The 21,770-nt window shown below is 36.2% G+C and overlaps 3 protein-coding genes and 1 long non-coding RNA gene across 7 annotated transcripts in view; 2 read left to right on the forward strand and 2 right to left on the reverse strand.

The window, feature by feature from the left end:
* The window catches only part of LOC122710967, a 66,263-nt gene extending 60,439 nt beyond the window's left edge, over positions 1–5,824 (forward strand). For 3 of the 4 annotated variants that reach the window (XR_006346031.1, XR_006346033.1, XR_006346032.1), the window contains 2 exons: positions 3,478–4,894; positions 5,352–5,824. This is a non-coding gene — a long non-coding RNA (uncharacterized LOC122710967). The remainder of the gene's footprint in view (positions 1–3,477; positions 4,895–5,351) is intronic. The other variant, XR_006346034.1, reaches the window with a different exon arrangement.
* Positions 1,514–3,198, reverse strand: LOC122710965 (cytochrome P450 9e2-like). Its single transcript, XM_043929244.1, has one exon. It carries the CDS (start codon positions 3,151–3,153, stop codon positions 1,603–1,605), a length of 1,551 nt encoding a protein of 516 aa, XP_043785179.1. The 5' UTR covers positions 3,154–3,198; the 3' UTR covers positions 1,514–1,602.
* Positions 5,825–6,109: 285 nt separating the features above from the next.
* LOC122711253 lies at positions 6,110–12,884 on the forward strand. Its single transcript, XM_043929825.1, has 2 exons — positions 6,110–7,711; positions 9,911–12,884. The coding sequence occupies exons 1-2, from the start codon at positions 6,206–6,208 to the stop codon at positions 11,522–11,524; spliced, it is 3,120 nt and encodes a 1,039-aa protein (XP_043785760.1). The 5' UTR covers positions 6,110–6,205; the 3' UTR covers positions 11,525–12,884.
* Positions 12,885–15,263: 2,379 nt separating this feature from the next.
* LOC122710962 (cytochrome P450 9e2-like) lies at positions 15,264–17,911 on the reverse strand. Its single transcript, XM_043929240.1, has one exon. The coding sequence runs from the start codon at positions 17,789–17,791 to the stop codon at positions 16,193–16,195; it is 1,599 nt and encodes a 532-aa protein (XP_043785175.1). The 5' UTR covers positions 17,792–17,911; the 3' UTR covers positions 15,264–16,192.
* Positions 17,912–21,770: the final 3,859 nt, after the last annotated feature.

Genomic DNA, 21,770 nt, shown 5'->3' on the forward strand with positions numbered 1-21,770 from the left:
TCCCAATAAATTCCTCTTGGAAACCAATCTAAACTAATACTCGTACCATTAGCAACAACCGTACCAACTTACCAATAACAACCGCATAGTTAACAATAGCAAAACGAGTTCGGTAAGCCAGGGAAACAATGCAACGAAATATTTCCATAAACAAGTCAACAACAAGTAACGGTATTCGCGCGAAACAATTCAGGGTTTACAGTTGCAGATTATCGCGTGCCAACTTTCTTTCGGGTCGTTGTACACCCTTTCCGGATTCGACGATATCCTTGCCCGCCTTAGGATATATCTGGCAGGTTGACTCGATAAAACACACACATACACGCATACACATACCTCTGCCCCCTCTCTCTCTCTCTCTCTCTCTCTAATGTAATTCAGTTTGCCAATGGTCCAAGGATGGAGGCGAGAGAGCTCGAGGACCGGAGGTTAGCGATCGAAGCAACGCTATAGAGGCCAGGCATTTGGTCAAAATTAATGAACTGGAGGATCGTAAGGGTGGATCCGGGGGGGAGGTGTATTGTCTCGCCGTGTTAGTGGGGAAAGGCGCGATTCCGTGGGGGGAAAGGAAAGAGGAATTTTTTGATTTTTTATTTTTTTCTTTCTTTCTTTCTTTCTTTTTTATTATTATCGTATTAATTTTTAAAGGAAAGGCAAAATTTTCGGAAATACGAATATATATTTGTTAACGTTTTTATTTTTATTTGTACTTGGTCCGAAAGTAAGTAAGAGTTTTGGAATTTAAAATAAGATATATCAAATTAGAGCAAGATGGATTTTTGTAAAAATCTTTTACGTGATATAAAAAAATAAATCAAAGCTTAACATTTATACATATATTTATATATTTAATTTCAAGTTAATTTAAATAATATTAATATTAATAATTCTTAAATTTTGAAACTCCTCACGAAAAATTTATTCTAATTCAACGTCGTTTTCAGCATCATTGGCCACTTCAACAAAGCAGAATCTTCATCTGTATCGATTACAACAAAGATCTTCGACTTTTATCGATCTTTGCATCAATGAGACAGCAATTATACAACATGTTACATTAAATACAGTTCTCGATAATGATGAAATTACTTAATTCAATATTATCACATTGTCTCAAGATTTTATTATCCGTTTAATTAATTAATCTGACTTTCTCAGGAGGAATCTTTATCTCAAGATTTAATTGCCTTATCTATTTAATTAATTAATTAATCTCATCTTCGTCATTGGAAAGGAAATTTTACTATAAATTAATATTTACACTAAACGCAACTTAAGGATACATTATCGAACAATTAATTCTATATATATATATACTTTATTTCCCTGTCATCGATCTTTCCACGCACGTTACGACACATTTACACTTGTTTACCGGCTCCAACACGTCGTTTATTTTCCTTCCAATTATCGTTCGAACCTCGAACGCAAAGAAGAATAAAAAAAAAAAAAAAAAAAATCCACACACACGTTTCCAACGCGACACATTAAAAAAAAAAAAGAAAAACGATTCAAACAATAAATATATTCTTTTATTAACTCAAATTACATACAAAATATAATACATAATAATAATAATAATAATAATAATAATAATAATAATTAATCGACACGAGAAGAATTGTAATAAGTAACCTTCCTAGGCTCGATCTTCAACCAGAAACCACCACTGACGCTCGCGTTGATCACGCCCTTCTCCAATTCCATGGGGACCATTGTCTTGGAGCCGATCCTCACGTTGCACGCCGCAAGGACGTAGCAGAGCAACACCTTCATCTCCATCATGGCGAATCGTTCGCCAATGCACTTCCTCTGCCCGAGGCCGAACGGGAAGTGCGCCCCCGAATTTTTGATCCCCTCCCCATTGAAAAACCTGTCCGGGTGAAATTTGTCCGGCTCGTCGAAGTATTCGGGATCCCGGCCGATCGCCGCCAACGGGATCCAAACGTTCATCCCCGGGCGGAGGGTGAAAGGTTGGCCACCTGGCAGAGGGGGGGGCAATTGGAAGCTTTGCACGCACATCCTGTCCAGGAAGGGCAGGGTGGGATAGAGGCGCATAGTCTCGTTGATGACGGCTTCCATGTACCTCATCCCATTTACCGCGTCGTAGGTCAACTCCCCGCCGTTGCTCCTCAACGTTTCGTCGATCTCCTGCTGCAACCTCGCCTGCACGTCCGGGTGTTCGGCGAGCATGTGGGTCAGAAGGGTGGTGACGGAGGCGATCGAGTCGAAGCCGCCGAAGTAGAAGGTGAACGCGTGAAGGGCTACGTTCTCAACGGTCATCGTCGTCCTCTTGCCGGAATCGTTGGCCTTGTTCCTCACATCGATCAACAGTTGCAGCACGTCCGACCTGTTGGCGCCCATCCTCTCCCTGCCCTCGATCGTCTCGTAGACCAGATCGTAGAAGAACTTTTGCACGTGCTTCTCGAGGAACCTCAACCCGAACAGCTTGGCCAGCCAGGGCATGTTCCTGTGGATCAACACGAACATGCTCTTCTTCAAGCCGACCACGTTGGTCCCCCTCCTCCCGTACACGTAGAACACGTTTTTAGGATCGTTTATCGAGTCGACGGTGACGCCGTACACGCAGCTCGCTATCACGTCGTTCGCGTATCGAGAGAGGAGTGCCTTCATCTCCGTCTCGCGCTCGTTTTCAGGGAGGACGGACAAAAAGTCGGCGAATCTCACCGCGCACTCGGTCATCAGCTTGAACATACCTTTGATCTTGCTCGAGGTGAGGGTCGGGGTGAGCATGTTCCTGTGCTCCTTCCAACGTTCCCCCTTCATTGCGAACAACATTTTCCCTAAAACGGGATCCGCGCCCTCGTACACGAATGGACGGTGATCGGGGAAATGATCGAGATACTTCATCGTGATCGTCTTGATCAGGTCCAGGTCGCGGAGTATTATAATAGGCGTGGTGAACTCGTAAATGCCAACGTATTTGGCATCGGGATCGATGTTGTAGATCCGCTCTATCAGATCGTACAAATTCGATTTTCGTCTGATCAACGAGCCAAAGTTTCCCAGGAACGGGGTGGGCGGCGCGTGAGGTATCCCATGTCTCTTGAAGAAATCGTTATTCCTCGTGGCTAGGTAATAAATGGCCGTAAACACGGCTATCAATGAGAGAGAGATGGATAGATAATCCATATCGATGCTGGAATTTGAAATTGGAAGGAATAGTTGTCTGAATGGAGAGGACTGGATGTAATACGCGCGAGATAAAGTCTTTTATACAAGTTTTTAAGGGGAGGGAAAGAGGAGAGAGGATCGAAGAGTGGGGGAGGGGAGAGGTTTGTCCAATTGCAATATTAGTCTCGCATCGTTATATCCAATAATGTTTGACTGATAATGATAACTACGTCACGTATAACACATTTGTTAAATCTTAAAATTTTTATTTTTATTTTTATTTTTTTTTCACTTTATCGTGTTGCGGATATAATGAAAAATCTTTTTTTTTTTCTTTTTCAGATTTTGCTGGTCGGTCAAACGTGCTGGAGATATCGTTTTTTCTTTCTCTCTCTCGTTTTAATTTTGTAACGTGATTAGCATTGAATTCATTGTACGATACGTACATGGAATATTGATACGTTCGTGTTTGAAGAATGAAGAAAGAAAGGATTGATTCTTTTAGAGGATAGAACAAACAGGAAAGGAAAATATTAGCATTCAAAAATCTCGATGGGATAAAACTGTTAAAATTTATAATTTAACAAATGAATAATAATCGATATTTTCCAAGATAGGACAAATTTTATAATTGGCCTTTTTAAATTATAAATATATAATTCTACGAAAGTGTTGAATTAGAAAGATGGAATTAATTTATTTATTATATAATGCATTATATTTGTCTCAATGTTCCACTCACGTTCGTTATTTCTGCATCGTAATCGATTGATTTCTTGGAACACATCAGATAAGTTAACTTTGTAAAAATTAGAAGATTGTAGATCCACCATGATGAGTTGTGCAAATTGATTATTGGATCCAACGAATATAGACGAATGATACATTTTCATATTTTTTTTAAAGAAGCTCCAAAGTAGCTATATATTATCATTATTTGTCGATGATAGAGAGATTAAATTTTTTTTTTTTTTTTGAGAGGTTTATTTTATCAAGTTGTTAAGAAAAATGAATCACAGGTGTTGAATAACGTCGACACGGATAAGAGAAAGTATTTCTGAATTGGATTCGAAGGAAATAGAAAGAGACGATATGTGATCAAGTTCAATTAGTAGCAGATTAACTTGACACGTTGAATCGTATCAATTTTTTGTTTCTCTCTTATCGAGATGTTTGTCGTTCTTTTAAATTGAATGGCAAATATTTATCTTCGAGATGGAAGTAGAAGATTTTATTAAGTGCGCACTTTATGCAAAAGTATGAGTAAACAAAGTGATGATAGTACGAAGAGAATAATAATAATGTGAATTTTTTAAGTATAGTGGGGAGTTAAATGAAGTTGTTTGTGTTGCAAGATGATTGGCGATTTTACACGCATGAGAATTTTTCTTGAAATTGTTAAAATCTGTTAAATACATCAAAACTAATTTTATTTTTGTTGCTTAATTTTCTAAATCTAGAAATTGTAATTGGATGCATTAAAAAGAGTGATAGATAAAATTCTTTTTTTTTTTAATATGTTTTTTTTTATAATAACAAGTTTTTATTTTTAATGTTTAGATTTGAATACGAGCACATTAAAGGTAATTGTTTGATAAATTCAAGGCCGAGAAATCAAGATATATAGTCAGTACTATATATTGCCAGTAGTACTGTGCTAATAGATATGTTACAGAAGAAGGAAATTCTTGTAATTTACGGTAGTTGTTAACGAGAACATAATATTTTCTTTTAGAAAATATCATTTCTAATTAATTAAGTAAGTAATTTTATATTTTTTTAAAAAATACATGCATAAATGATATAATATATAAAATTTGTAAAAAAGAATCGTAGAGATAATATAATTGGGCACAAAATATTGTTGACAGTTATATTTATAATTTATTTGATATTTACAAAGTTCTTTGTGTGATAATTACTATCTGTTGATTATTCTGCGATTAAAAATCTTTCAAAGATAATATTCACGCGCAAAATATCTAAAATGATATTTTTTTTTTTACGTTGAAAAAGTTTTTATACTTTTCAATTGTACGTAGAGAAATATTTTTTCCCATATGAGGTATTAAAAATATAAAATATAACTATTCAAATTAATATTTTTCATTACATCTTTCAATTGGTTCAACTACATAATATGACACATATGTAATAATATTAAAAAATAAGCAAATTTTAATTATTTGTGCAATTAATTTTGCTTGGTTTTTTAGATCGATATGAAAATGAATACATTATATGGAGAAGCAACAAATATAATATGCATCATCGTAAGTAGAAGATTATTCAGTAATTTATATCAACGAATCAACAAAATTTCAAAATATCACATCAAGATAGGAGATTATTCTTTCTACAAATAATTAAAATGCACAATTCGCGATATACGAATAAACAGATAATTAAGAATGATTGATAACGCTGAAAAAGAAGAATTACTTAAAAAAATGCCTTCAATAATAATTAACCGTACATCTCCGTATTTAAGCATTTATTATTTTAATTTATTTTAATTAATTGTAATTTAAAACAAGTTTTTCTAAGCAAAACACCTCTTTGGAAGATTTTTATTGCACAATTAAAATTATCATAATTTAAACACGAAGTATACTCGATGCGATGCGATCATTCTATACTCAAGAAACGAACTTTGAATCATTGTGTCATTCTCTCGACAATGCAGAGAAAACACGTAAGTATACGTATATTTTCTTATACATCGAATTCCATTCATTCTTAAATCTCTAATTGATTATTCGAATATAAATGTATAACTTAATGATTCAATTATTCGTATTAAATTTGTTTCATCACGATCGATGAAATAAACGAAAAATACAATTATCATCGATCACATAACCTCTAATCACGCATCACTCGACGTACAACCTTTCGTTATTAATCACTCGATTATTTAACCGATATATCTATATACTTTACTCAATTATCTAATTCGATGAATATTTTTAGATTATCGTCGTCTTGGAAAAACAATATTGTTCAAAGAGGATCAACGTTTCAAGCTTGCATAAACAACCTAACCTCAAAATCACTCGAAACGATCATCATGATAATTTTCGTGATATCGCTGATTGTTCTCGCGATTCTGGGATCGTACCATCTTCTGAAATCGCAAAATCCTTTCGAGGAGCACGGTTTACCTTACAAAAGTTATCTTCCAATTCTCGGTAGTACGTGGGAATCGATATTGAGGCGAAAACCATTCGCTGTCGTGATTCAAGAGATTTACAATCTAGCTCCATCCGCGAGATACGTGGGATTCTATAACAGAATGACACCAGTCGTGATGATCCGCGACCCGGAATTGATCAAGACGATCGCCGTGAAGAATTTCGACGTTTTCAGGAACCACAGAACCGTGAACATCGCGCAAACGGACGACGTGTTGCTCTCTGGTAATTTGCTGTTGCTGCGCGACAACAGATGGAAAGAGGTCAGATCTCTGAACACTCCAGCCTTCAGCGCCAGCAAGATAAGATCCATGCACCGTTCGATGTCCGGGATCGCCGTAAACGTTGCGAGGTATCTATCGACTCTTCCACCGGGGCAAGATGTGGTGGAGATGAAGGACGTGTTCACCAGATACGCAAACGACGTATTCGCCACTTGCGCGTTCGGCATCACCGTAGATTCCTTGTCGGATCGGGAGAATAAATTCTACGAGTTGGGAAGAGAGGCCCTGGACATCCACAGCACTCCAATTCTAAAATTGATCCTAATTTTCGCGTTTCCAAAATTGGCCAAAAGATTGGGCGTGTCTCTGGTGAGCAAGGAAGCGACCGATTTCTTCACCCAGGTCGTGTCTGACAATATAAAGATGAGGGAAGAGAGGGGTATAACGAGGCCGGATTTCATTCAAGTAATGATGGACAGTAACAGGTCGAAAGGTCGAAATGAGTTGACCGTCGAGGATATCACTGCTCAAGCTTTCGTGTTCTTCTTTGGTGGATTCGAGACAACTTCCGGTTTATTATCGTTCGCCGCCCACGAATTGGCGGCGAATCCAGAGATTCAGGGCAAAGTTCACGCCGAGATAGATCGTGTTCTAGTTTCCAATAACGAGATCACGTTCGAACGAGTGAACGGTCTGGGATATCTAGACGCTGTGATCAACGAGACACTGAGAATGTATCCAATTATACCCATCACGGACCGGGAGTGTTCGAAACGGTTCGAATTACCGCCCGTACTGCCGGATACGAAGCCTTACGTGTTGAAAGAGGGCTCTCACGTTTGGTTCCCGATCTACGCGATCCAACGCGATCCGAGGTATTTCGAGAAACCCGATTGCTTCGATCCGGATCGATTTTTGAATAATGAGAAGAGCGATGTTTTCAACAATGACGCGTACATGCCTTTCGGCACGGGTCCAAGAAATTGCATCGGGAATAGATTTTCGATGGTGGAAACCAAAGTCGCGTTGTTTCATATTCTTGCCAGATGTCGGTTAGAGGTCTGCCCGAAAACGACTATACCTATGGAGTTGAGGAAGAGAGGAGTGTTTCTCACGGCGAAAAATGGATTTTGGTTGAGAATCGTGCCCAGGCATCGAGTTATATAATTATTTAATTAATATAATAAATGAAACGAAAGTTATGGAGATCTGTATGTTGTGTGGCGATCGTGAATATTTTCGCACGAGTTTGTCGCCGATATCACACAGACAAAATATTTTATTATATTTTTCATCGGTTTTTGATTATTATTTTTTTTTGTTTTAAAAGTTGTATTAATTGGTTATCCGAGTTTCAGAAAATTTTGTTATTTATAATATTAGTTTTCTGATTTATCTTTCGACGCTTTGAGCCATGTGTTTGTACACGCATTTAAATGATCTTGCAACGATCGAATGAAATGTGAATCGTGTCGATTTCTCATGATATCTCATCGAAAAATGTATTTGATTTGCGTGGTCAACAATGTGATTGCCGTAACATGATATTTACATAATGATGTATAATCCAATTATTAATTACGTTTCTACAATTCTTACGAGTATGAATCGACGATTATATAAATTAATTTATTTATTTGACAAAGAAATTGGAATTGTGAAACGAAGGAAACATTGTGAAAGGGAAGATTTTATATTCAAGATATAAAGATAGATTTAAATTGTAATGAAAGTTATGGATCATCATGTTTAATCATCCAAAGTAAAAGTTGTTGTTAGAATATACAGATTTAAATTGCAATAAAAACTTTAATTATCTAAAGTTGTTGTTAAAATGCAGATTATTTTTGAATCAAATATTATTCTTTTCTTTTTATAAAATTTTAATTCTGCGTTAATGGATAGCTTGGAAAAAATTGTAGAATTATTTTCAAAAGGATTTTTCAAAGTTTCTACATAATTGTAACAGTATTGTTACAAATATTTTACCATATTTGGAGAAGGAACGAGCATTTTATTATTTTTTTGTACACTCATCGATTTCAATCTTCATTTTCCTTTGTTAAGATTATTGTTATCATGTAATGATAATATTTCTCGGTATAAGTTATGATTATTTTTTAATATTATTTTAATATTTTAATAATTTATTATTATTTATTTATATTATTTATATTTTAACAATTTTTAATATTATATAAATTGAAATAAATTCACAACGATTTTCTTTAAAAAAGGAGAATGAAATGAAATGAAAACACCAATAAATAAATAAACATCTAACAAGTAAATCTATTTGATAAAATTATATTTTATTCAAGAATGATATTTTTTTCATTATTTCCATTTCCAAGGAAAAGATCATTTGAATATAAAGTCAGTATAAAAAAGAGAACGTTTGCTATGGTTTCACAATGATTTGTTTATATACTTAAAAGGGTTTTAATTAAAATAATTTTTTATTTTATTTCACCACAATTTGTATCAATATTTTATATTTCTTAAATATCTTTAATCGTTCTTAATTCCTGGAAAAAAAGGTCTTATTTATCAAATGACGTAAATAAAAAAAAAAAAAAAAAGAAAAAGAACAGAAATACAAAATATTTACAGGAAGACAAAGATAAAATTTAAGGAAATTATCAATTAAAATTGAAATTAATAATAGATAGTAATGAAGATACAATTACTTGATTATCTAATTTTCTAATAAGATAATTTTCTATTTCATCTAATATTTGGCATCGAAATAAGAAAGGATAGAAGAGAAAGGGAGAAAGGGGAAAAAGAAAACGTACGAAAACTCAAAATTTTAATATTCGATATTTGACAAAAAGTAAACGATAATCTAAAATAATCTAATCGATCTAATCGAAAACTTTTGAATAAGAAATAATAAAACAATAATAATTCTTAAGATTATTATCTTAAGATTATTACGAGAGAAATTTTTAAAATTCTCGGAAACTCGATAAGATTGGTTTTTTTTTTTTCTTCTCTGTATTTGTGTACTATTCACGCTCCAGTATATAAATAGCGTGATGCCCTCATCATAACACACATTTACGCGCCACAATTGCTAGGTAGTAGAGTTTACATACATGGTCTCCATCGAGCCGCGTTTTCAGTATCGTGTTATCCGTGGCGTGTGTTCGACGCGTAGTATAAAATCGTTCTCATTTAAACGATCGAAAAACGAAGAAAAATCATCGCGAATTCGATAATGAACACCACACTGTGAACATCGTGTTACGTAAATGAAAGATAAACTGGAAACCAGACGTATAAATAATCGATATTAGATATTTAAAAAAATATACAATTTTCGAAGAGAAGTAATTATATTTCGAATAATAAACAACATTAACGATGCTCGATTCGTGGTCGATAACCGCGGCGATAGTCGCCGTCCTCGTGATAGCCTATTATCAATTGATTTGGAAGTACAAATATTTCGAAAGAATAGGGATCCCTTATTACAGCTCGATACCATTGTTGGGAAGTTTTTGGGAGGCGGTTATCCAACGGGATAATTTCGCCGACATATCGAGAAAGATCTACAACTCGTATCCCGACGTGAAGTACCTTGGCATGTACGACACAACCACACCCGTGTTCATGATCCGGGACACGGATCTGATCAAGACGATCTCCGTGAAGCATTTCGAACAATTCCCGGATCACAGATCGTTCCAGAACGAGGCGACCGACCCATTGTTCGCCAAGAACTTGTTCGCCCTTCGTGGGGACAGGTGGAGAGAGATACGAAACCTGTTGAGCCCCGCGTTCACGTCGAGCAAGATGAAATCTATGTTCATACTGATGCGAGATTGCGCGAAGGAATACGGCGATTACTTCGCCTCTTTGACAGGGGACGAGAGCACTATCGAGTTGAAGGACGCGTTCACCAGATACACGAACGACGTGATCGCCACCTGCGCGTTCGGCGTCGAGGTGAACTCGATGAAGGACAGGAAGAACAAGTTCTACGTGTACGGGAGGGAGGGGACCAGTTTCGGGTCGTGGGCGTCCATCAAGTTCTTCATAACGAGGGTGTTGCCTGTAAGCGTGTGCACCCTGCTTAGGATCAGGTTGATCAAGAAGGAGATCTCGGATTTCTTCATCGATCTGGTGAGCACCACGATCAAGACGAGGGAGGAGAAGGGGATAGTGAGGCCGGACATGATCCAACTGATGATGGAATCGAAGGGAAAATTGAGCTCGGGAAGGGAGATGAGCATGATAGACATATGCGCCCAGGCGTTCGTCTTCTTCTTCGGCGGTTTCGAGAGCACCTCAACGTTGATGTGCTTCGCCGCATACGAGATTGCCGTGAACGAGGATATCCAGAGGAGATTGCAGAACGAGATCGACCAAGTTTTGGAGGATCGGGATGGCGAGGTGACGTACGGGGCTATTAACGAGATGAAGTTTCTCGACGCGATCATTTATGAGGCTCTTAGGATGTATCCGGTCGTGGTGGCCACAGACAGGATTTGCACGAAACCGTTCGAATTGCCGCCGAACAGGCCGGGCGAGAAACCTCACCTCCTCAAAGAGGGCGACAACGTGTGGTTCCCCATCTACGGGATTCAACGTGATCCCCAATTTTACCCGGAACCGGACAAGTTCGATCCGGACAGGTTCTTGAACGACACGAAACAGATGATCAATTCTGGCCTGTTCCTCACGTTCGGGATGGGGCCCAGGATGTGCATAGGGAATAGATTCGCCATGTTGGAGACGAAGGTTCTGCTGTTCCATCTGTTCGCGAGATGCAACCTCGTTCCCTGCTCCAAGACCACCATACCGATGAAATTGAACAAGAAAGGGTTCGCGATGACCGCCGAGAATGGATTCTGGTTCAAGATCGAGCCGAGAACCGCGAAGAAGGATGGGGTTGAGAAAATTGCGGTTCCAGGGACGACTATGCTTATCGATAAAATCCCTGATAGATATCCTGATAATTGAGATTCGGTATTTCTTTCTTTTTTTAATTCATTCCTGTGTTAAAACACTTTCTCATTTCGAGTATTTACATTATTTCGATACGAGAGTCTTAAGATCTTTTACAAGCTCTATTGTCAGCGGTTTTTTCTACAAATTCAATCTTCTAGGAGTTTTCGAAGGAGTAATCGTATATTTTGTATTTTTTTAATTTTTATTTTTATTTTTATTTTTAAGGAATCATCTTGCACGTTGTACAAGAATGAAGAAGGATTCATTGATAATTATTTTGAGATGTCCATCGAGGAAGGGAATTAGAATTATAAATGAATTTTGAGATTGTGCGAGTGTCCTAGATATACAGGGATATAATTTTCAGTCAATAAACGATAAATAATTAATTTGCGATTAATTTTGAGAAAAAAATTTGATGAGTATTGGAAAATGTTTATAAATTCCGTGAAAATTTTTGCGACCAACTGTACTTGGACTGCTATAAATCGGTCAATTCTATGAAATGACATCATACTATAGAATTTTAAAATAGCTTCACTCCAGACCTGATCAATTTCTTTGCCTCATTCTCTTACATCGATAGATTATATAAAAGGAAGAAACTGCGCAGAACGAATGGAAATCAAACGGAGGAAGTCGTTTTCTTTATCAACAAAAAAATTGATTGATTTATAATTTATAAAATTGGTTAATTTAGATAGGAAAAAAAAATAGATAAAGACAGGTAAATTAATTGTTTAAGTGTTATTGTTATTTGTTGTTTGTTATTGTTCGATTATGATTTTCGGATATGATTGGAAACGTTCGAGCGGAATCGGTATTTGGAAATTTTCGGCACACTTCGGAAGAATTCGGACGAGATCGTTCAAGATTATCTCACACAACCAAGGATATTATCCTTGAAACTTTCCGATTCTGCCCGAATTCTTCCGATTCCTTGCGAATTTTAAAATCAGATTGCTAATTTCCCATGCAATGTTTATTGTTACAATATCATATTGACGATTGGCGCAAAATTAAATTTGATTAATTTTTTTTCAAATCTCGGTTATTTAATTATATTATTATTGTTCTCACAATGCTTATTTTTAGTATTGCCATGGTACGTCATGTTGACGATTGATGTAAAATGATGTTAAATTCGTTCGAATTTTCCACGAATCGTTCCACGAATTTGGGATTCAAGAACGATTACGTAGATTTTATAATATTATTTTCTTACAATGTTGCTAGCATTGTTGTAATGTGTCACGTTGATCACGTTAATGTACAATCAAATTTGATTGCTTCGTATATTTTATGGTATATTGTGTATGGATTTATATCTATTATTCTTTAATTATGAATAAAAAAATTAATAAGACAACGATATCCTTGTTTGAAATTTTAACATTAACAAATCTTTCAATCTTCATCACCAATCTTCTGCTTATTTTTTTTATAAGTAAGTGAACTTCATAATTGATTTTTATATAATCCAAGATTACAATTATTCTAACTTGGAAAAATTTTTAATTTCAGATCTCGAAAATGAACAATCTTCCTCTTTGCCGGAATACAAAATTTCTTCACCATGGGCAGAAAAAGTTCTTTCTATCCGGCCGGTAAACAGTCGAAAGAAAAAAAGAAATTACACGCTTTTAAAAAATTCTCTTTTCGTCCGATCGCGCGAAATAAAAAACGAATAATAGAACAAAAATGGATCTTTGGTTCGTGACTAGTTGCCCGGTTGCATAATGGACGCGTGTTATGCGTCCATCTCAATTATCATCCAGGCTCCGGACGAGCATCAGCGTTGTGTGCATGTCCGGCACGTAACAGGGTGTCGCCGCATTATATGTACGTAACAGTCGTATAATATATTCCAGTACGTGATCGGCAAAGGCGCGACACGACCTTGTGAATGTTGCTTTAATGAGCGAATGTAATATAGAAGCTGGAGCGATTCGAGCTGCTTGATCGTTACCGAATAATATATAAAGGAATGTATGTATCTATGACCTACTTTGATTCTTCTTGCTAGGAAAATTCAAGATTCACTCGATGAATGCTGTGAATGATTTATATTTATATGAAAATTTTGAATTGGAACGTTGTAACTCTGGATACGTGTATATATATAGTGAAAGAAATTTTTGTAAATATGTAAATTAAAAAATGGATTAATTGTTTTCTCTTCTTTTTGTTTTATAGAATTTTATAGCGTTAATTAATTTGAAAAATTAGAAGAGCAGAACGTTTGTACGTCTTGTGTGAATACTTTCGAGAATGTAAGAGTAGTGAGACATCTAGTGAGGATATATAAAAATTGTATTTATTCAGGATATTTCGAAAAGAATTTTATTATTATTTTTTTTTTGAGAGAGAGAGAGAGAGAGAAATTAATTTACAATATAATCGTTTACTTACTACGATTGTTTCAGTTATCTAACAAGTTTCAATTTAATACAATTGCAGGATCTACAATTTAAAATAATTTTAAATTTAAAACTATTATAGATGTCAATTGAAATTGTTATGATGTCCATTTAGAATAGTTGTGAATCTTAGATTGAAACTATTAATCTTATTTTGAAACGATCATTCTATTCATGGAGATTCAAAGAGAAGATTCACGAAGATAATTTCATAACCTTCGAATGATTATTAAACGAGAAAAATTAATAATAAATATTTATATTAAAAAAATTTTCGATTAATTCTACAAAAAAAAAACAAATCTTGTTAATTAAATTAACGAGGATGACTATTGAAAAACCGAAATTATCAATCGAAGTTATGCAAATTTTACAAGATTTAATAAAAAAAATATTGTTGACCTCATCACAGTGTTATTTATCTCAACGATTCAACGTTAAAATTAGCGCCACATATTATTCATTTAATATTATTTCCTTACCATCAACGACAACCGAAGTTAACAATTGCAAACAAATCAGTAAGAGGAATAACGCAACTTTATTATTTTTATAAATAATTATTATTATTATTTTCATAAATAATCATTATTCGACGAGAAACGATTTAACGGATTATCGCGTGCAATTTCTTTCAGGGTGTTGTTCAAAGTCACCCTTTCCGATTCGAGACGATCCTTGGATGCCTTAGGAAATATCTGGCAGGTTGACTCGATAAAACTGCCCTCTCCCTCTCTAACGTAATTCAGTTTGCCACGGTGGAGACGAGAGCTCGAGGACCGGAGGATCTAGTGGCGATCGAACGCCATAGAGATCAGGCATTTGGTCAGAATTAATGAACTGGAGGATCGTAAGGGTGGATTCGAGAGGTGTATTGTGTTGGTAGGCGCGATTCGGTGGTTGAAAGGAAAAACAAATCTTGTTTCCTTTTTTTTTTTTTTTAGTTTAGATTTCGATTTCATTTTTTATTTTTCTTTTCTTTTTCTTTAATTATTATTATCATATTAATTTTCGAATGGTAAATGGAAGTTTTTTGCCATCTTCATTTTATTAGTGAAGTTTTTTTTTCTTTTGAACGTTTAATTACACGATACGAGGTAAGTTAATTTGAAAATTAAAAATACAGATATTTGAAAGTGATGAATTCTTTTTATTTAGGATTCTTTTGTAACAAGAATCTCGAAATTTTGAAGATCTGTGATTGAGAAGAGACGAGAATGAAATGGGGATGGAACGAGAAATTATGTAAATGGAAACGATTTGAAGCATAAAAAATCAATTCTATTTACATGGTTATATTTTTATTTGAACAAAAATGAAAATATACTCTGTTATTTATTGACTTTTATTATTTATATTATTTATGTATTATTATATAATTAAACAAAATTAATCGTAATAATTTAATATACATGTAGTAATATCGTAAGATAAAACAGTAGCAGTGGAATTATAGAGGTAACAAATTGCACGTGTTCAAATAACGTATATACATATGTACATGTAATATATTATCTGGAGAAATGTATATCGTGTTGTTGACACTTTTATCAATGAACAAACATATCGCTGCGATAACTATTGTTTATAGTAACAATTTACAATTTACTCTACAGACAGATTTTTCTCAATCGCAAATATTTACTCGCAAGATAAAAATTAGCAATATTTGCGTGAAATATATTGAACGATTATTTATTAATTTATTCGTTCGAATTGTACATTGTACATTGAATGAGAAATATGCGATAACGAAATATGATAATTTTTAAAAGGATCTAGAAATTCTTCAGAAAAATGTAAGGTAAAATTCATTTTCACTTTACAATTCACAATTATATCCTATTTTATTCATTTATTCATTTTCGGTTTCTTTTGAACGCGTAAAAAGTTTTCCTTAATTATCAGCTATGATCGTATTTATTGTTTTTTCTAATTTAAAAGTATAATTTCGATCCAAGCAATTTAAATATGCAAGAATAATAACATTTTTTTTTCTTGTTTGTTTGTTTGATCTATTATGATATTAATAAATAATGGAAAGATGAATCGTGTAATCCATATGAATTACACAAAAGTTTCTTTTTTTTTTATTTTATCCGTACAAATATCAAGTAAACAATAAAAAGAAAAAAAGCACGACCAAACGTGTATCTCACAATAAATGAATCGAATCACCGTTACAATATAATACAATATAATTTCCACACATTTAAAAAATTCAAAACTCCCGATTCAAACAATTGAATATCATCCTGTTTCAAATCCCTGTTTTACACGCACCGTTAATAACGTCGTTGTTAACCAACCCGTTAATTTGAGCGGAGTGGTAAGAATATTTCCTGGGCTCGATCTTCAGCCAAAAACCAGTTTTCGCGGTCGCGTTGAACACGCCTTTCTCGAATTCCAACGGGATCCCCGTCCTCGGTCCAGCCTTTATATCGCAAACTGCAAGAATATGGCAGACCAAAACCTTCATCTCTATCAACGCGAATCTGTTCCCTATGCATATCCTGGGCCCGATCCCGAACGGGAGATACGCCCCCGAGCTCATAATGCTCTTCCCATTGTCCAAAAATCTCTCCGGCTTGAATTTCTCGGGATCGTCGTAGTACTTGGGATCCCGATGGATCGCTTTGACGGGGATCCACACGTTCATCCCCGGCTTGACGGTGAAAGGCACGTCGCCGGGCAACGCGGGGGGCAGCTCGAAACTCTTGACGCACATTCTGTCTATGAAAACAGCGATCGGATGCAGCCTGAGAATTTCGTTTATCACAGCGTCCAGATATCTCATCTCTTGTATAACCTCGTACGACAATTGGCCGTCGTTCCTCTCCAACGTCTCGTCGATCTCTTGCTGCAATCTCTCCTGGACCTCGGGGTTCTCGACCAGCATGTGGAGAAGCACGCACGTCTGGGACGCGACCGTGTCGAAGCCGCCGAAGAAGAAGCTGAACGCGTGATTGGCCATGTTCTGAACGGTGAGACTCTTCTTACCCGATTCCCTCTTGTTCCTCGTATCCATCATCAATTGGATCAGATCCGAGTTCGTCGTCCCGTTCCGTTCCCTCTCCTCGACCGTCTCCACCACGAGATCGGTGAAAAATTTCGCTATGTGCCTCTCCAATATGTTGAGCCTGAGCAAGTTGGCCAGCCAAGGCATGTTCCTGTGCACGAGTATCTTGAAATTCTTCTTCAACCCTATCAGAGTGGCGCCCACTCTGCCGTACATGTAGAACACGTTCCTAGGCTCCTTTATCGAGTCCACGTTCACCCCGTAGATGCAACTCGCGATCACGTCGTTGGTGTATCTGGTGAGCAACGCCTTCATCTCCATTTCCCTCTCCTTCTCGGGCACTGTGGACAGGTGATGGGCGAATCTCTTGGCGCACTTGGACATCTGCAAGAACATATTTTTGATCTTGCTCGAGGTGAAGGTGGGCGTGAGCATGTTCCTGTGCTCCTTCCATTGTTCCCCGTCCATCATGAACAACATCTCGCCGAGCATCGGGTCCACGCTCTTGCAAAACATGGGGCGGTGATCGGGGAATTGGTCGAAATTCTTCATGGTGATGCTCTTGATCAGGTCCAGATCCCGTATTATTATCACGGGAGTGAGAAGCTCGAATATACCCACGTACTTGACGTCAGGATGGATGTTGTACATCCTCTGAATAGTGTCGTGTATGTTCTCCTTTCCTCTGATCAACGGGCCCAAATTACCCACGAGAGGGGACGGCGGGATGTGAAGTATGCCGTGCTCTTGGAACAGATTGAAACTTTTCCTCACGAAGCAGTAATAGTAGGCTACAATCGAGATCGCGAGGAGGAGCAGGGACAAGGATAAAAACTCCATTTTATCGATTGATTACAAAGTGATCTTGTTCTTCTGTACGACTCGATTCTCTACGCCTGCGATTTTTAGTCGACACGATGCTCGCTATATTCGTTACCGCGGAACACTGAGGAGGCGCCTCGGCGAATGACGATATTATTTAGCTGTAAGCAGTAACGTCTCAATGCCATTCATCTCCCTTCTGCGATAATCGTTGATATGGTTTTATAATTAAACCGTTTAATTGCGTCGCGCGTTTAATCGTTGCCGAGTGTCAAAAGTGTGAAAGATTTTTTTGTTTTTTTTTTTTTCGTTTTTTCTATTCTGGTTTCATTATTCACCGGTAATGGATTTTGAGATTTTTGGAAAATATGTTTTTCGGGAAACGTATTTTAATTCTTAGATTCTTAGATTCTTAGATAGTTTGACAGATCGAGTGGGGATACACAATTATCGTGTAGAAATGTTTGGATGATTTATCGTAGTTGTCTACGTTTTCGTAGACATTTATTTAGAAAATAGATTTTTAGGAGATCGAAAAAGTGTTTTCGTAAATTATGTTTTATATAAATTAAATTAATTTAAAATGATAAGGAAAGTCATCAAGTGATAAGATTGGTAGATAAGAATTTTTATGTCACATCACGTTATTAATTTTTTCTTATATATAATATTACGTATTGATATCACGAAGCATCTATTAAATTTGTTAAAATATTTTTTTATTTTTCTTTATTTATTAATTAAATTATAACTAATTATCTAGTTCACTAATTATGTAGTGTCGGATAAAATTACTTGAAGATAAATTTTTGTAAAGGTAATGTGAAAAATTACATGGTTACAAAGATTGCAGACAATATGAATGTTCTTTATCCAGGATCGTGTTATTTTACACTACATTGAACGTAATTTTACCTCATGTTCAAATTGCGTGAAATAATATGATAACAATACCTATATATTACGATGTAATAACGAGGAAATCGCAAGAGATGCACGGATATTTAGTAATTATTGTAAATACGAATTAATCATTGAGAAAAGTGTTATAAAATGTTTCTAAAAAAAATATTCATATCTTGCAACAAACTTAATAAAATAACCCTTCCTAACTAAAGATAAATCCATCATTTACGCGAGAAAAAGAAGAATTTCCATAAACGCGAATAAAATTTAACGAAAAATCAAAATTCCGATCCAAAATTTTTCTTACCAATAATATCTCGACAAATTTCTAAATTTTCCAAATCCCATTTCACCAAAATTTAATATCCAATATTTAATATCCTTGCGACAAATTTTCACGATTAAAAAATCAAATAAATCTCTGGAAACGCCAATCCCTTCCCCTTTCTTTAAAAATTCAAAAAAAATTGTTTCGTTGAAGATGGCCACGATCCATCTCAATTTTCAATCTCTCTTTTTCCTCAGGTGGAAACGGTCGAAATTAGAGCAGCGAGAGGAATGGCCGGGAGGCGGGCCCCGGGTTATTTGGATGTCTATCTCTTAAGCGGCGCGGAACATCGCCTCGGATCCAGGATATTGCGAACGATGGGATCAACGTACGGAAACAAAGCCGGCCACTTAGCGGCAAATTAGCGATGGCTCCGGGCGCCACTGTCGCTCTTCATTACACCGCCACCCTTGCACGCCTACCATCTCCACCCCTCCGCGCGGAGGGGTTAACCCTCTTAACATCGTGCAGACAATGCAACCGCCTATCTTCCTCACTACACATCTCGACCAATTAAATCTTCGCTATGACGAAAAATCCTCCTCCCCTCCCGATCATGGGTAATCGCTTAATTATTCCCGCGTCTGAGCCGTTCCCCTTCTTCCCTCCCTCCCTCCCTCCCTCTTCTTCTCCCTTTTCTTTCTACGATATCGCAAGATGGAGAATCGGTGTATTGGTATATTATACAAAGCGTGAGAAATTCTTTTAAACTTGGAGTTTATTGTTATCGCGAGGGAAGGGATTAGGGAAAGAAGTGGAGGTTGGAAATTGGAGTTCTGAATTGTTTCTTCTGAGTCAACAAGCTTAGATATAAATTTTTCGAATAGATCTCGTAGAATCTTTTGCAAATAAGCATCGTAATAATCATCCCCTCCCTAAAAGTCTAATATTTTTCGAAGTTGTTGCGAAAAATTTTTCTTTCCAAAAAAAAAAAAATACGTCGGAAAAATCACTTAAAAGGAAACGTATTACCCCGAAACAAGCCCTCCAAGTCCCTCTCGTGCACGGAACAAAGGTGGTTTCTTGGTGGTGGTGGTGGTGGTGGACGATCGGTGTCGCGCGTTTTGCATCGATATCGCCGCGATTTATTTCCAATTTCCGTGAGCTTGCACCGGCATGGCTTTCCCGGCCGCGGAAATTGAAGGAAACCGAAGAAGAAAAGGGGTGGCGGTTCGACCTGCGGGGGGGAGAAGGGAGGGGAGGGGTGGCACCACCGAAAGTGGGATGACGGAGAGAGTGAGCGGTGGAGAGAGGGGGAGGTTGGTAGGAAAGTAGGAAGGCTCGTGTAACAGACTCCATTGTTGGAGCTTATTGAGAATCTGCCAATAGCTTGGAATTCAATTTGACTGGCGAACCGTGAACACCGTTTAATATACGGGATAAGGAGGTGTGGCGTGGAAAAGCGTGTGAGAGAGGGAGAGATGATAACAGAAAACATTAACAGGAGCGAGAAGGACATACTTTAATTCGAGATTCTATATCTTTATATATCGCGATTTGGATTTGGAATTTTATCGACCAAAAAAAAAAATCGGATAAATTGAAACTTTGTTATTGCTAGAAACATTTTCCACTCTGATTTCGAGATTAAGAGTTTCTTCTCGTTTATTCATTAACGTGAAACTGAATTCGGGTCGTTCAACCGTTATTCAAGATAATATTTTCATAAATTATTTATTTATTAAGTTTCTCTTGTAAATATATTTTTTCCGAGATCTAAATTCGATGAAGAAGAAAAGAAAAAGAAGAAAAATTCGAGAATAATTTTCCCGTTGTAAATTGATCCTTGTTCTTAAAAGAGACCAGTTAAAAAAAAAAAAAAGAAAAAGAAAAACTATTAAATGTCAACGTGAAATTCCCGATATCAATTTGCAAGGATATCCTCTCGGCGAACGAACGAATATTTCCTCCATTCAAAATCGAAAAAAAAAAAAAAAAGAAAGAAAGAAAAAAAAAAGGAAAAAAAAAGGAAAACTGAGTCGAATAAATTACACAGGTTTGGTATCCGTTATTTGCCGATACAATGCACGGGCACGTACAAATTATTCAACAGCTGATTCATTTCACCTCTTAATTTCATGCATAAAATCGGTGAAACGTTTCAGTTACTTCGATCGCGTGATAACCAATTACGCCCATTAAAAAACTTTTGCGATACTCGTCCAAAGTGAATGTGAAATTGCGAATATTTAATAAAACGAGAAATTATCAAAACTTACGAGTAGAAGACTCGTGAAAAGATCGTGGAAACCAATGGAAACGAAACGAAGTGACGAGTGGATGAATATAAAAGGAAGAAATTATCGAGAAATATTGGAGAGATTTGAAAATATTATATAACCGATTGAATTAAAACAAGAATTAAATAATTTAAAATAAATTTCAACTAACTTGTATTATTTTTTTTTTTCAGATACGATGATTAAATAATTTTGGATCGTGGAAGAAACATTTCTGGAAGAGAGGATACGCAAAAAAAAAATGACGAAAAAATTAAAAAGAGACGGAGTAAAAAGAGTAAAAAGAGAGGATCGATGTGACGAAGTCGGGTCCGTTCAAATTTGTTTCTACTCTGATGCAGTCATTAGTCGAGCTGAAACGAAACATCCCTCCGGGAAATACACCCTAATAATAACTTAAGAGCGTTCCTCTTTCTTTCTTTCCTTTTTTTTTTTTCGGCGTTTTACCCCAACCGACTTTCGCTTCAATCATTTCTTTCGCCTTTTAAGTACCTTCATCTTCATTTCCTTACTTCTTCTTCTT

This window comes from Apis laboriosa, unplaced genomic scaffold, assembly GCF_014066325.1.
Source record: "Apis laboriosa isolate Shangri-la unplaced genomic scaffold, ASM1406632v1 scaffold16_cov148, whole genome shotgun sequence".
NCBI classification, from domain to species: domain Eukaryota; kingdom Metazoa; phylum Arthropoda; class Insecta; order Hymenoptera; family Apidae; genus Apis; species Apis laboriosa.